The sequence below is a fragment of the Rhipicephalus sanguineus genome, chromosome 3 (genome assembly GCF_013339695.2).
Source record: "Rhipicephalus sanguineus isolate Rsan-2018 chromosome 3, BIME_Rsan_1.4, whole genome shotgun sequence".
Classification (NCBI taxonomy): domain Eukaryota; kingdom Metazoa; phylum Arthropoda; class Arachnida; order Ixodida; family Ixodidae; genus Rhipicephalus; species Rhipicephalus sanguineus.
In genome coordinates this window covers 72,733,961-72,748,133 of record NC_051178.1, presented here as the reverse complement: position 1 = coordinate 72,748,133, position 14,173 = coordinate 72,733,961, and the positions used below count along the sequence as shown (strand labels likewise).

At 43.9% G+C, this 14,173-nt stretch overlaps 1 protein-coding gene across 1 annotated transcript in view; it reads left to right on the top strand.

The window, feature by feature from the left end:
* The window catches only part of LOC119386733 (ATP-binding cassette sub-family B member 6-like), a 71,562-nt gene that overhangs the window by 13,157 nt on the left and 44,232 nt on the right, over nt 1–14,173 (top strand). The window contains 4 exon segments of the mRNA XM_049413230.1: nt 2,908–3,052; nt 3,965–4,154; nt 6,241–6,327; nt 8,729–8,831. Of these exon segments, the coding sequence (XP_049269187.1) occupies nt 2,908–3,052; nt 3,965–4,154; nt 6,241–6,327; nt 8,729–8,831 (525 nt within the window).

The window sequence follows — 14,173 nt, the reverse complement described above, 5'->3', positions numbered from 1 at the left end:
AACATATCAAGCCAACGCTTCCTTTCTAGAGGAGGCGTTGATCAAGCAAACAGCAAACATTAGATAATGTTCTGCCATCTATGAGGCATTGTGAGCAATGTCTCAACTCTAGCACAGGGAAGTCCTTTAGATCAAAAACCTGTACCATTACTATAGATTAGGGGTGTGCGAATATTTGAAATTTCGAATATTTTTCGAATAGTGTTTGCTATTCGATTCGATTCGCACTGAAAATTTTACTATTCGAACTATTCGAACTTCCCAAAGACAAATGCAGTCAACGTCTGGTTGAAAGTGACCCCTTCAGATTTTCAATATGCTTCACCTAATTACACTCTCGTATTCCGGCAAAGCTGCCTTTCAAGCTCTGTTACGGTCGAACTGAGGCAAGAGACAGTCAACGTCTGATTGGAAGTGATCCCTAGATTTTCAATATGCTTCACCTCCTCACACCCCCGTATTGCGGCAAAGCTGCCTTTCAAGGTCCGTTACGGTTGAACTTAGCCGAGAGACAGTCAACGTCCGTTTGGAAGTGGTCCCTAGATTTTCAATATGCTTCACCTCATCACACCCCCGTATTGCGGCAAAGCTGCCTTTCAAGCTCCGCTACGGTCGCAAATGTATCAACTCAAGAAAACGCTGCTTCCAATATGGAGATGAAAGATGTGGCAGAGTTGGGAGCTCAATTAATGCTGTTTTGGACCTGAAATTTGGGCAGGAAGTCCGAAAAATCGGACGCCGAAGCTTTTTAGCATACAAAATTTCAGACGTTCTTATCGACGTCTACGAGGCAGCTTTGGAACTCCGGACTTGAAGGGAGGACACCCTTGTCCGCCACATCAGTTGGCCTTCCACAGCAGTTGAAAGAGAAGGAGAGGCTGAGGAAATGGCATCTCTGCCTATCACATGTAAAATGTTGTCGGCAACACTTTGGTTGCACCAAATCATGTACATAAATACAATTCGGCCTCTACATTGCCTCATTCTTGATAAGAAAGACAACTATGAAATATGACCCCACCAGTGCTTCATCAACCTAGAGAAAAGAAACACTTTCATGTTGCTATCTCACAGGAACATACTTAGGGATTCTCTGCAACTTTTTCTGTAATTTCACTTCGAATTATTCGAAAAATGTTTGAGAAATATTCGAAAATTATTCGAAATTATTTGATTCGATTCGCACTCAATCTTTATTATTCGAATTCGCTTCGCACCCAAAATTTTGCTATACGCGCACCTCTACTATAGATACATCGCGCGCTCGCGCATGTGTGTCTGTGTGCGTGCGCGTGTGTGTAACAACACACATTAATAAGTATGCACTTAGTGGTTGATGTGCACACTAGGGGCCGGATTTCGTTATCGCATTCAACTCTTGAAGGCAAAGCTTAAGGGTCCCCTAATTTTTTCAAAACAATTTTAAAATGTATGATACACTATTGTGCATGAAACAGAGCATTTAATTACAGCGACATCAACTCGGTTTTGATGTAAATGACCAACAACCACCTACATCACGAATCTGTGTTGGGTGCCATGCTCTTTGCGTGTGCTCTTTGCCACAATTGTCGATGTGCCACTCATGTGCACATGTTCCCACGTGCAGCGCATCTTTGTTTTGTGTGGTCATGTAACCAACTGTGTTTACCAAAAAAAAAAAAAACAATGTGGTTCCACCTGTCTCGATACTCCCTCAAATAGAAACTGTGATTGAGCATTATAAAAATGTCTCAATAAAATTAACCATCGCACGCTAAAGTAAAGGCGGTTCCTAGCCATGATAAATGGGTAATTAGCTACTTTTTGCAACAAAAAAAGAAACAAGATGCAAAATTTGGTGTAAGCATCCGCTTCTACTGTATTACCTAAACAAATAGAATTGGTTGAGCATGTTTACCTTTGTACATCACACATGCCTTTGTGGGGGTGTTTGCTGATATATTATGCGATAATCAACTCTAAGCTCAGTAATTCAGTTGCTCATAGGGATAAACAGTGTGCATTTGTCTCAGTGGCATGCCACAGGGGCAGGAAATATCCATATAAACTTTATGCTGCATGCCAACTCAACATGGGGAGTCAACAGTTGCCAGGAGGCACTAGGGAATTTCGAGTGTGCTGATAAAATATGCTGAAAATGTGTTGTGGGGAAGCTACAAGAATGGTGCTAGATTTTTAATGATGACAGGTGCATGTCTTTGTCAACATTCACTTAGGCATCTTGCTCATGACCTTTCCGTATGGAACCAAAGCACCTGATTACAGAGCCTAGAGAGCGGAAAGAGCAAAATTAGGCGGACTTGATAAGCACTTGCAATGACAACTTAAATTTTTTTATATTGAGGCAAGAGTGTCCGTAATCAGAAAGTGTCCAACAGCACATGTGATCCATACTATGAAAAATGGAATGAAATGTTGTGCATGTAGTTTTTAACGTCTTTTTTTCGTACCACCGGTGGACTATGTCGGAGACACTGGGGTAATGAATGAGCTCTGGCAAGTGCATGGTGCTTATAGAGCACTGTGTCCAGCCAAGCTTTGTCCGTTGTCACAAGTGTTGTGACGACGGACACAGGACGCAGACGAGTAAACGGAAGAAGGCGCTAAACGGGACACCCGTCTGCGTCCTGTGTTCTTTTGTGCTATACGCAAAAAATATTCACCAACTCGACCAAGTTGATACCTTAGTACTGGGTACCTATCTGTAAAATATCTACCAAGTGTCTGGCTTCTAGCCAGACGCTTGTTAGAACGAAGCTTGAAGTCACTTGGGAGTACATCCACCCTGTGGGAAATGGGTGGCCTGGGACTGCCACACCTAAAAATTACGTCTCTTCTCTCTCTCTGCTTCGTCCTTTTTAATGTAAACAGCAATCTCATTGTGATACAACTGCTCTGTCTCAGGCGCAAGGACATAGCTGACGTGGCCTTCTTTGCGGCACGCTTCGTCCTCTCCCTGTTGGTGTTTGGCATTGGCCTCAAGGGTCCCTCAGTGCCAAGTGCCCAAGACTACTTCCTCTACTCGAGGGGCCACATTCAGGAGACGCAGGTATCATACTGTCACGACATCATGCACTGTACCTGCTTACTTTTTGATGACCTGAGAAGTGTTTGGTGACAGCAGCACTTTGGTTATAAGTAGGCACAAATTGCCACAAAAACAAAAAACAATTGTACTAGTTCATATGCAGTGGGAACATTGGCTAAAAAGCTCTGGCTTTCTCTTTTTCCTCCCTTCTTTATTTATTTCCCCTTTGCTAGTAGTATGGGTTGTTTCTTTACACCCTAGCCATGATAATGCACTGCCTATACCTGGATCATCACTGCAGAACTACCTACCATATGAATAAGAACGTCAGTGGATTCAACGTATGGGTCAACCCCTTTTACTTGAAGTGAAGAAAAATGCAGGTGTCTTGAATATTAAGCTTACTTAACTTGTGAGTAGTACTTAGCGGAATTATTAGCATCGCTGTTGCTGCTGAAAACTGTTTCATCCATGTCGTAAACATACTTTGCATTGTAAAGCTTGCATCCCTTCGAAAGCACCCGTACAAGTACACGACGAGTACTTTAAAGCCCTTAACGCAGAATAATCAATGGCATCCCTGCTCGCCCACTACACCACACTGTGGTAGAGTGTCCCTATTTTCATTTGTCTTGGGCACTGTAGTGTACGTCCGGCACTTCAAAATTTGTAGAAAACAATGCACAAAGAGTAAAAGCAGAGACTGCCGTCGTCGTGTCTCGCAACAATCGGCAGGCGCAACAGCCCTGTGTTACTGAGAGTTTCTTAGCCAGCTCATCAGGTGACGCAAAGAGTAAATTCGGGTGTGCCATCTGGCCAGCACTGGTTCCCCATAAAACTTTGATGCATTTGGCCTTTGATAGAATAGCGGTGATGATGACAGTGGGGGTGCCAGGGCTTTGTCTGCCATCTTTTTTGCCTTCCCTGGTGCAGCCGCTCCTGGACGAAGAAGGCGGCAGCCGTAGCCCATTCCGGGGCTTCAAGAACAAAGTGCGTCTGCTGCTGCCCTTCCTGTGGCCCCAGCGCAGCCGTTGGCTGCAGTTTGTGGTACTCTTCTGTGTTTTGCTGCTTGTGTCGGGCCGAGTCGTCAACCTCTTCATCCCCATGCTCAACCGCCAAGTTGGTCTGTACCTTATTTCTTGCTTTACGCTTTTGCAGAATTGCGCTAGTTGTACAACAACCTTTCTTTTTTTATTATTCTGAAAGCTTTCTTTAGAGGAGACTTCATGTTTATAGTTTTTCATATTTATTCACATTTCTTAACCAAATTGAACCTCTTGGTCTGCATAATTCATTAGAGCACCTGACAAAGATCTTTGGCCACCACAGTGGCGCAGTGGCTGCAGTGCTCATCTACTGACCCAAAAGACACGACTTCAATCTGAACCGTGAAGGTCACATTGTGATGGAGACAGAATGCTATAGGCCGGTGTACTGCGCAATGTCAGTGCACGTTAGAGAACACCAGGTGGTTGAAATTATCTGGATCCCTCCTCTATGGCGCCTCTCATAGCCTGAGCCACTTTGGGATGTTTAATCCGATACGCCAACCTGACATCTTTGCTTTCTCTGTTCATTCATATATATTACTGACCATTTTCACTGGCTCGTTCACTCAATGTAAACAGATTGTGCTTGCACTGTGAAAAGTTTCGTTTTTCAAAGACTCAACACATCAACCGTGTGACTGTTTGATTTCCAGGCACAGCCTATGCAATAGAAGTGGGGAAAAAAAACATTCTGATGCTTACATTTTGGTGCATATGAAACACCAGCTGGTCAATGTCAATGTGGAATCTCAGTGCTGACTCCTCTCATGTAATTCATTGTGCAGTTTGAGGACACTAAGTTCCACACTGGCTTCTGTGGTTTAATGAGTGGGCCTTATGCCTGATAACCACAAAAAATGAATTGTACATCTCTCATGTAACACATAATTATTGCTGGCATTGTTAACTTTGATTAATATTGCCATTGCCTCAAAATGGTCCCCCAAATCCTAAAAAACTAGCTTCCAGTCATGATGGAGTATCATAATATCACACGCACTCGAGTTCTTGTGGCATTGAAAATGTACTTTTTGAATCAGGGCTTGCTCCTACTGGAATTAATGAAATTGGGTGTGTGTTGCAGTATCAACCAGGGTTTGGTACACAAGGCACATTCTCTTGCCAAAATGTCTGTCTACTTTTGGGTGCCTCCAATAAAATGATGCGTGACACACGCGCCTGCCCAGCACACATTTCAAGGTCAAGAAAAGAAATACCTGGCTACAACACTTAAAACACCACTGGTGTAAGCAGCCAGAACCACATAAAGAGCAGCCCAACAAAGAGCGAAGAGGTGAAAGGGACGATAGCACCCACCGTGCATCCACTCTAGGTGGTATGGGTGCACCACTCAAACTTGTCTATCAGTGACGTCAGCAATGCTCGTGGAACGGGCGAAATGTCGCGGGAGTCCAAGCAGCCACTAAACACATCATACCGATGACGATGTCACAAGGTGCTGCCATCGGATATAGGCAGTCACGATTAATTTAAAGCCATATTAAAATGTGTTGAAGGCTACATCTTTCACTAATACGCTATCCAAGGTACCTATGTATGCAGGATAATTAATCAACACAAACATTTTGAGTTTGCAGTTCTGGTGTCAGGGATCCTTTAACGCTGTGGAGGGCTGAACTCTTCTGAGGGCCAAGTGACAATATTTTGAGTGTACAGTATTTGTTTGCTTTAAAAGCAAGTCACCAGTTTCTAATTACTGGTCGGGTCCTATAGAAGCGGGGACATTGTTCATTTATTTTCTGTACACGCAGTACACACCGCTACGCTTGATAAAGAGATATGGAAGAACATCAGATTTTATTGTCTCGCTTGAAGAACAGTTGAATCAAAATTAACAAAAAGAGAAAGCACTCCTGCTTAAAATTAACAGCTACAAATGGCCAAAATTTTACATTCAACAATGAAGTATGATGCCTCATCACAAATGAATCAGGCGCTCCACGCGTGATCCAGCATTACATGTCACTTGAATGGTGGTGGTAGCGGGTAATTGTGCCCGAACACTAAATAAACATGACCCTATGTTTCTGTATGTGTGTATGTGTTTCTCATTGTTTTTGTTCTTAATCTTGCAGTTGGCTTAATTAAGAGTATTTAATCAGCACATTGTATGTTTTCTTTTATTTTACTTGTGTGCAGTTAACGCCCTGGCAGCACAAGGCACAATCATCTTCCCATGGCAGGACATCCTGCTCTATGTGTTCCTGTGGTGCCTACAAGGGCAGGGTGAGTGTATATCTTTTACATTTGTTAAAACACGTTCCATAGGATCTTACCGGCCAAAGCGGCATAACTTCTCACAGTGCATCCAAAGGCAAGGCCTTTGATGGAGGCCTTTGGAGTGCAATAAATATAGGTTTTTTTAGGCTTGTGCGAATATTCGAGCAGCTCGAATATTCCAACGAATATTACAGTATTCGAATGCGCTTCGAAACGAATTTAAATTATTCAGGGAAAATCCGCACTGCCGCGAAGCCCCACTTCAAGGTTAAATTATCAAAGTACCCTCACATCGATTAATCATTTTAGGGGTGAAGCTCCGTAGGATGTGGGTCTGTCCCTCCTCTGTAGTATGTAGTAGTAGTAGTAGTAGGTAGCCTCCTCTTGTTCTTGGAGTGTTCACTGTCGTAGCCACCTCTAGTTCTCAGAAAGACCCCTAGATGGCGCGGAGGCGCTCGCTGCGTTGCAGATGCGTGCTCTAGTCCCCCCCCCCCCTTTTCTCGCCTCGTGAGGCCAACGCAGGCAGCGTTGCTAGCGAGTTCCTTGATTGAAAAAAACCGACTGCTCGCGCTGCACAACCGTTCACTGACCACCCCGTATATATAGAGGGTTTCGCTGTTTACTAACACAGGCCCTGGACCGCTTCCGGTTTCCTGCGCTGGCGTTGGCTAGCAGAATTGGCGGGGAACAAAAGCCTTGGCGAGTAGCCCGTAGAGTTTCAACACTTTTCTCCCTGTGTCTAGCAAAATAGCTAATATTCTTCTAAGCTACACACAACACTAAAAGAGTTAGTCCTTAACTATAAGCGCCTTTCTTTTATGTGAAAGTGGAAAAAGAGTATTCCCTTACTCTGACAAATCTTAAAAAAACACTTTACGCTTCGGTGTTGCAGAATAATAAATGAGGTGACCGGAAGTTTCTTGGGGTACACCACGTGCTCCTGCTATCGCAATCTTGAAACCGTCTATAGACACTGGATTTTGACCTCCAAGGTAGTGCCTGTGTGAGATTTCTCCTGTGCGTGAATAAACAATAAAAATTCACAGCGTACATGTAAAATTAAAGTGAGCTGCAAGTCGTCATGACTCTCATCGACCCTTTAGTATAAACACGCCCGATCTCACGTCGTTGATGATGTACTGGGCAGAATTCACGGAAGATTTACATATGGCGCGTGTCATTGGTGGAAGGCAATCGTTCAATTTAGTGCGGCGACGTATGCTAGGGGGATCGTTGTAATGAAGGGACCACGTAAACCAGCAGTACAATAAAAGTTTGATGTTTAATATATACACGGTGTTTCTCACGTGTTTACACTTGATCGCGAATTACTCGGAGTATTCACGGTTTACCGATGATTCCCTCCAGAGCTTCGCCCCACTCATCATCATTCACCCCGTGGATATGCTGTGGATTTTTTTTAAGTTTAAAGGCTTCTTATACTGGCTTATATGCTTGAAGTAAATTTTTAAGTATAACGTATTTTACAGGTTATCACTTGCATCCTACCGAAAGTCAAATCCTGCTACTACTCAAAGTTGCTTCCACTACCCTTCGAACCAAGAACAATGACATTTGCACATGCCTTGTTTCAGTTTTAAAAAATATTGTGCAGGTCATCAGTCGTCGCGTCAACAAAGTGCACATAATGCCTTACAGACGTGTAGCTGGTGCCTCGCTTCTTCGCAGAATGACGAATAATGGCTTAGTAGGGGCTTCCCAACTTCACAAAAATTGTGATTTATGGCGTAGTGGGTACCTTTCTAGTGTACTTGTATTGTAGCCCCAAGAGATCTTACAGCGGGCTCTAGAAACGCCGCTCTTCCAGCTTTCGCTGTGACTGTGCTGCGGTTTCAGCGCAGGCCTGGCGTTTTTTTTTTTACACATCGCAAAATTGCTAGTGCCAAGTTTTATGCTGCTAGATTTTGCAGCTTGTAAGGGTTGTGTTTTCTGGAAATGCAGTGCCATTTATGAGTGCGACATTTCACGGTGAATGTACAAGCATATGTAATTGTGTCTCATTGTGCTTACTATGTCTTATACACAGGTATGTATTAGATGGCAATTTGTTCCATGGAAGCTGTAAAATGTAGGGGGTACGTCATACAGAGGTGCTAATTAGGCACCGAAAATGCGGCATACTTCTTTGCATTACTTCGTTTCACTGTTTCCAGGTGACACCATCATCTCACTAAACGTTTTTGGTGTTAGGTGCCAGCTGTAGCAAATGATAAGTAAAAAAAAACAGAAAAACAAGACTCTGAATTCCAAAAAGTATTGCTTTGAAAATTCATGTCAATAGCAGGCATTCTGTCAAAATTAATCATGTGGCTACGCTGTTTTTTGCTGCACGCTATCAATTGCGCATGTGGAAGCCAGTTAAGATCATGCTAACTCATGCCTTCAGGTGGCAGCAGCATCCTGTCAAACCTGCGCTCCTATCTGTGGATCTCGGTGCAGCAGTTCACGGTGAAGGAGATCGAAGTTGAACTTTACTCCCATCTTCACCAGTGAGTACCCTGCTTTCTCACTTTCAAATGATGGAGCAAAAATGTGCCTGATTTGCAAGGGGCCAAATTTCCTTTTTTATAGACTCAAACTGTTCTTTAGTTGCCTATGTATTCCGTCACCTAGTATGTCACCTATGTATTCATTTTATTGTGGCGCCCAGAATATTGCAGCTGTATCCGTTCTGGCTTCTCCAGCCTCTTCACAGATCCATGTAACAGGCAGTAAAACCCCCAGACGAAGCACCCTGCTCCCTGTGTTCAAATACTTTCACAGCCTTTAGCCATGAAACTAGTCAGTGTAAGAACACTGCAATACCACATTTTTCTATGTACGACCTGCACCCTTGAAAAGATAACCAGAGGAAACAACTGCATACATCGATGCTCAAACCAGTCACAAATGCACGAGCCATCCACAGTTGTAGCTCCCTTCCCCACCTATTTAGAAATGCTGGTAATCTTCAGTTTCTGTTGTACTGTAAAGGACTACTGTTAAGCACAGATCATCATGATCCTAGCTCCAGTTTGCCAGAAATGCATGCACTATTTGATGACAAATGACAGAGCTGGTGGGATGTCCGATTTTTCTGGGCTACTACTACTTCTTACGTTATCGTCCTGGTTGTCCCGGCTACTGTGCAGATCTCTGTGAAACTTCTCGGCTACTCTAGTTATCCTATTCATACTGGTAGTGATGTTGCCTTCCTTGTCCCTTAGTGCATACATCTGGTTTTTGCCTGTGCCCACTTTTCTCTTCACCGCTTTGAGGCTTAGTCCGTTCTTTAGAGCATGTTCGATTCTCTCCATATCATACCAACTTATGTCGGCTACCTTAAAGGGGTGGTGCCACCAAATTTGTGGCTTGCGCGTTCTTTGCTGTAGGCGTTTCCTATAGCTCCAGGAAGCATGATGCACGCATCAAGATTCATGTATTCTCACTAAATAATTTAATATCACCTTTTAATGTGGACAACTTTCGGTTTCGGTTTCTGGGCGCCGAGGTTGGGCAGTGACGTAGAAGTGTAGGAGGCGTGGTCACGTGACCACATAAGGCTGTGACGCACTTAGCCAGGAAGCGATCGAAACTCGGCGAGTGATGTAGCAACCGATGCTTTGCCGGTACTATAGTGAACTAGAATATATTCTAGTTCACTACAGCTGGTACGCACGTTGCGGAAGTGGCGGAGGTCCGGAGGTCACTCACGTTACTACAGCAGATTTGGTGTGACGTCACTACAACTTTCGTTGCCCATCCTACAGATCTACGTCAGTGTTGGCGCGCTAGCGATGGGTTTCGATCGGGAGAATGGGCATTTAGGTACACTTTGGAAGTGAATTAAAATATATTCTAAACGTTTGCTGTGTCCGACCTTTCGTGTGGAATGTCCTTGCATACGGAGGAAACCCACAACAGGCTTCTTATAGCCTCGGAATTTGATGGCACCACCCCTTTAAGTCATTTATCCTTGAAGTGGGGCTTCGCGGCAGTGCGGATTTTCTCTGGAAAGGTGTATTTATGGTATAGTATCCCTCCACTGCAGTGAAACCACCTTTACAGGGGGTTACATGCGGACTAATATACACCTACTTGTTCATTTTGAATACTTCAAAATTTCCAATAATTTAAATTTGGATCAAAGTGAATTCAAATGCCATAATATTCGTTCAAGTATTCCAAGTGCGCGAATATTCGCGCAAGACTAGCTGTAACCTTTCATGATGCAGTACCAACTTGCCCACCAAGCCATCCTCGTAATGATGCTCATCAGATTATTACTCATTGCACAATGCTAGGGTCGGTTTCCTTGGTTATAGCCGAGTATCTGTTCTGAGTGAGATCCTGAATTCCTTTTCTTTCCCTCTCAGCGCTAACTCATTAATTGGCTTCTTGTATATCAGTTTCTGCCATTCCTTCCTCAAGTCTAGGCAAATTCAAGATAGTACTATGCTATGGTCACTGCATTGTACCTTGCCAACTATTTCCACATCCTGAATCATGCCAGGGCGTGTGCACAGTATGAAGTCTATTTCATTCTTAGTTTCGCCATTAGGGCTCCTGCACGTCAACTTGCGGTTCGCCTGTTCCACATGCTCTACAGCCACCATAGTCCTCCATAAAAAAAGCAACAAAATTCCACGGCAGGGAGACACAATCTCCCCAACGCTATTCACCGCGTGCTTACAGGATGTTTTCAGGACCCTTGATTAGGAAGAGTTAGGGATAAGAGTTAATGGAGAGTACCTTAGTAACCCACAATTCGCTGATGACGTTGCATTGATGAGTAACTCCGGGGACAAATTGCGACTCATGATTACTGAATTGGACAAGGAGAGCAGAACGGTAGATCTGAAAATTAATATGCAGAAAACTGAATTACTGTGCAACAGTCACGGAAAAGAACAACGCTTTACAATAGGTAGCAAGGCAATGGAAGTTGTAGAGAAACAGGTCTACTTGGGACAGACAGTAACCGTGGAGACGTACCATGAGGCTGAAGTAACTGGAAGAATAAGAATGGGGTGAAGCACATTCAGCAAGCATTCCCAAATCATGAATGGTAGTTTACCAATGTTACTCAAGAGGAAGGTATATGACAGCTGCACCTTACCGGTACTCACGTATGCAGCGGAAACCTGGAGGCTTACCAAGAGGGTTCAACTTAAACTGAGGACGACGCAGTGAGCAATGGAAAGGAAAATGATAGGTGTAACCTTAAGGGACAAGAAGAAAGCCGAGTGGGTCAGGAAACAAACGGGTGTTAAAGGGCCCCTAAACCACCTCCGATATTTTTTCAAACATTTCAAGTAAACACATGCATCGTGTGCAGAATGCCATCAAGATCAACGATGCCACACGTGGCAGTGCTACAAGCCGCAGGCGCGCCACAAATTCTCCGGGCCCTTCTGGTCTACTAGTGACGTGTGTGACGTCAGCATGTTGAATCTGTGATGCGGTATGCAGGCGATGCTGTGATTAGTCGAACAAGAACCTCTTCCAGTTAGTCTGCAAGCAGCTGCCCGCACTCCTTGCTGTTTGTCGTGTTGCCCGCATGTGCGCGCTTGCAAATCGGCAACTGCGGCCCATAACACAACTACCAAATTGCTAGCGTACCAGCACAGTCATGCCTAGCACTCTGATAAGCTGCGTGGACTCAATCCAACAGTGTCTTGCGACAGCTTTCACGCATCAGTGTGCAGCTGCAAAAGTGCAGACTGGAAAAAGGAAAAGAAACAACACGTTTCACCGTATGGGTCCATCATGTTGGTGATCCTTTGAAGGCGTGCACGCAACACAGGATCCATACCGGCACAATTCGTGCGAGCATGGGCCAGCACGGCAACAACGGCGCTTAGCCGAGAAGCACGGAGTTCACAGAGTCGCAGCAACCTGAAGTGCCCGCTGTTTCGAAGAACGCGTCAGCGATGACGGTATGTCACGTGAGATTAGGAGGGGCACTCGGCGAGGAGGGCAAAGCGGCTTCGGGAGAGGAGACCAGCAGACGAGTGGAGGGTAGCGAAGGAAAGAGTGAAACGAGCGATCTCCGAGTTTCGATCATCAAACTCGTGTAACTCTGCTATTACAGCACCGTTTCGCAAAATTCTCACGGCTACGTGTTCATTGTAGACTCGTGCACAACTGTCACACCACAACTAAATTTCGACCTCCGGGTGGTTTAGGGGCCCTTTAAGGACATCTTAGTCGAGATCAAGAAGAAGGAATGGGCCAGGTCATGTAGCTCGTGAGCAAGATAACCGCTGGTCATTAAGAGTAATAGACTGGATTCCAAGAGAAGGCAAATGCGTGAGGGGAGACAGAAAGTTAGGTGGGCAGATGGGATTAAGAAGTTCGCGGGTATAACGTGGCAGAAGCGAGCACAGGATCGAGTTGATTGGCGGTACATGGGAGAGGCCTTTGCTCTGCAGTGGGCGCATTCAGGCTGATGATGATGATGATGACAGAGCTGAAATGTAAATAAAACCAGTCACCTGGAAAAGAGGTGAAAGGGTGACCATGAGGAAGGGCAGAAGGGAGCTGAAACATGCCATGCCAGGGAGAGGATGGTGTTCCCTTTAGATGGATGGATGGATGAAAGAACTATATTGAGGTTCAATAGCTTGTAATAAATAGATACAGTAAACTCTCAGTAACCAGAAATCTCTTAAAAGTGAATTGCTGCTTAAATGGAACAACTGCCTCTAATATGATTGGTTTCGTACTTGAATTCAGCGTCCTTGTTCTTCTCTCAGTAAATGCAGCTCCTGTCTAATGGAACATATACAGGGTGTTTCAAGAAATGTGTCCAACCTTCTCAAAAAATCAGGAAAATGCGATATTTGATTACTGCCTTCAGAATTGGTTTTTCTGTAGTGGCAGGGATTTTAAGATGGTTAAAGAAATAGTTTGGGACTGTAATTAAAAAAGTTACATTAATTAACTTTTTAATTAGTGCAGTTAGGTGGTTGTGTCAAATGGCAGAATTGAAGTTCTTCATGCCAGAAACCCAACCCAACTTTGAGATTTCGAAAAAGTGGCATCCAGTAATAATTACGAAGTAATGAAATTCAACCAAATTCAATGGCGAAACCTAAACAGAAAGATGGAAGAACGCAACTGCCATATTCTTCTGAGACGTCCAAAATGAATGAATGACTTTTTCTGTAGCGCTAGGCATCTTAAGATGGTTAGAGACATGACTTGAGACAGTAATTAAAAAAGTTAAATTAATTAACTTTTTAATTAGTGAAGTTATGTGACTGTGTCAAATTGGGCAATTGAAGTTCTTCGTGCCAGAAACCCATCCCAACATTGAGATTTCGAAAAAGCAGCCTCCAGTAATAATTACGAAGTAATGAAATTCAACCGAATTCGATGGCTTTCGCTATTGAAAGCCGTTGCATTTCGTTGAATTTCATTACACCACAACAATTACTAGAGGACGCTTTTTCGAAATCTCAAAGCTCGGATGGGTTCCTCGCATGAAGAACTTCAACTCTCCCATTAGACACAATCACCTAACTCCACTAATTAAAAAGTTAATTAATGTAACTTTCTTAATTACTGTCAGAAATGATGTCCTTAACTACCTTAAGATTCCTGCCGCTACAGAAAAAGCAATTCTGAAAGGCCCGAGCAAATATCGCATTTTCCTGATTTTTTGAGAAGGTTGGACAAATTTCTTGAAACACCCTGTATTCCTAGTCCCTTGCCTTAAGGTTCCATTTAACGAGAGTCTACTATATCCCCTTCAGGCGTGAATTCTGATGCACTGTCTGCAAATGCATCAAATTTGCATGGCATGATGCCAAGGCACTCAGTATTACATTCCAAGAAAGAAAATGAA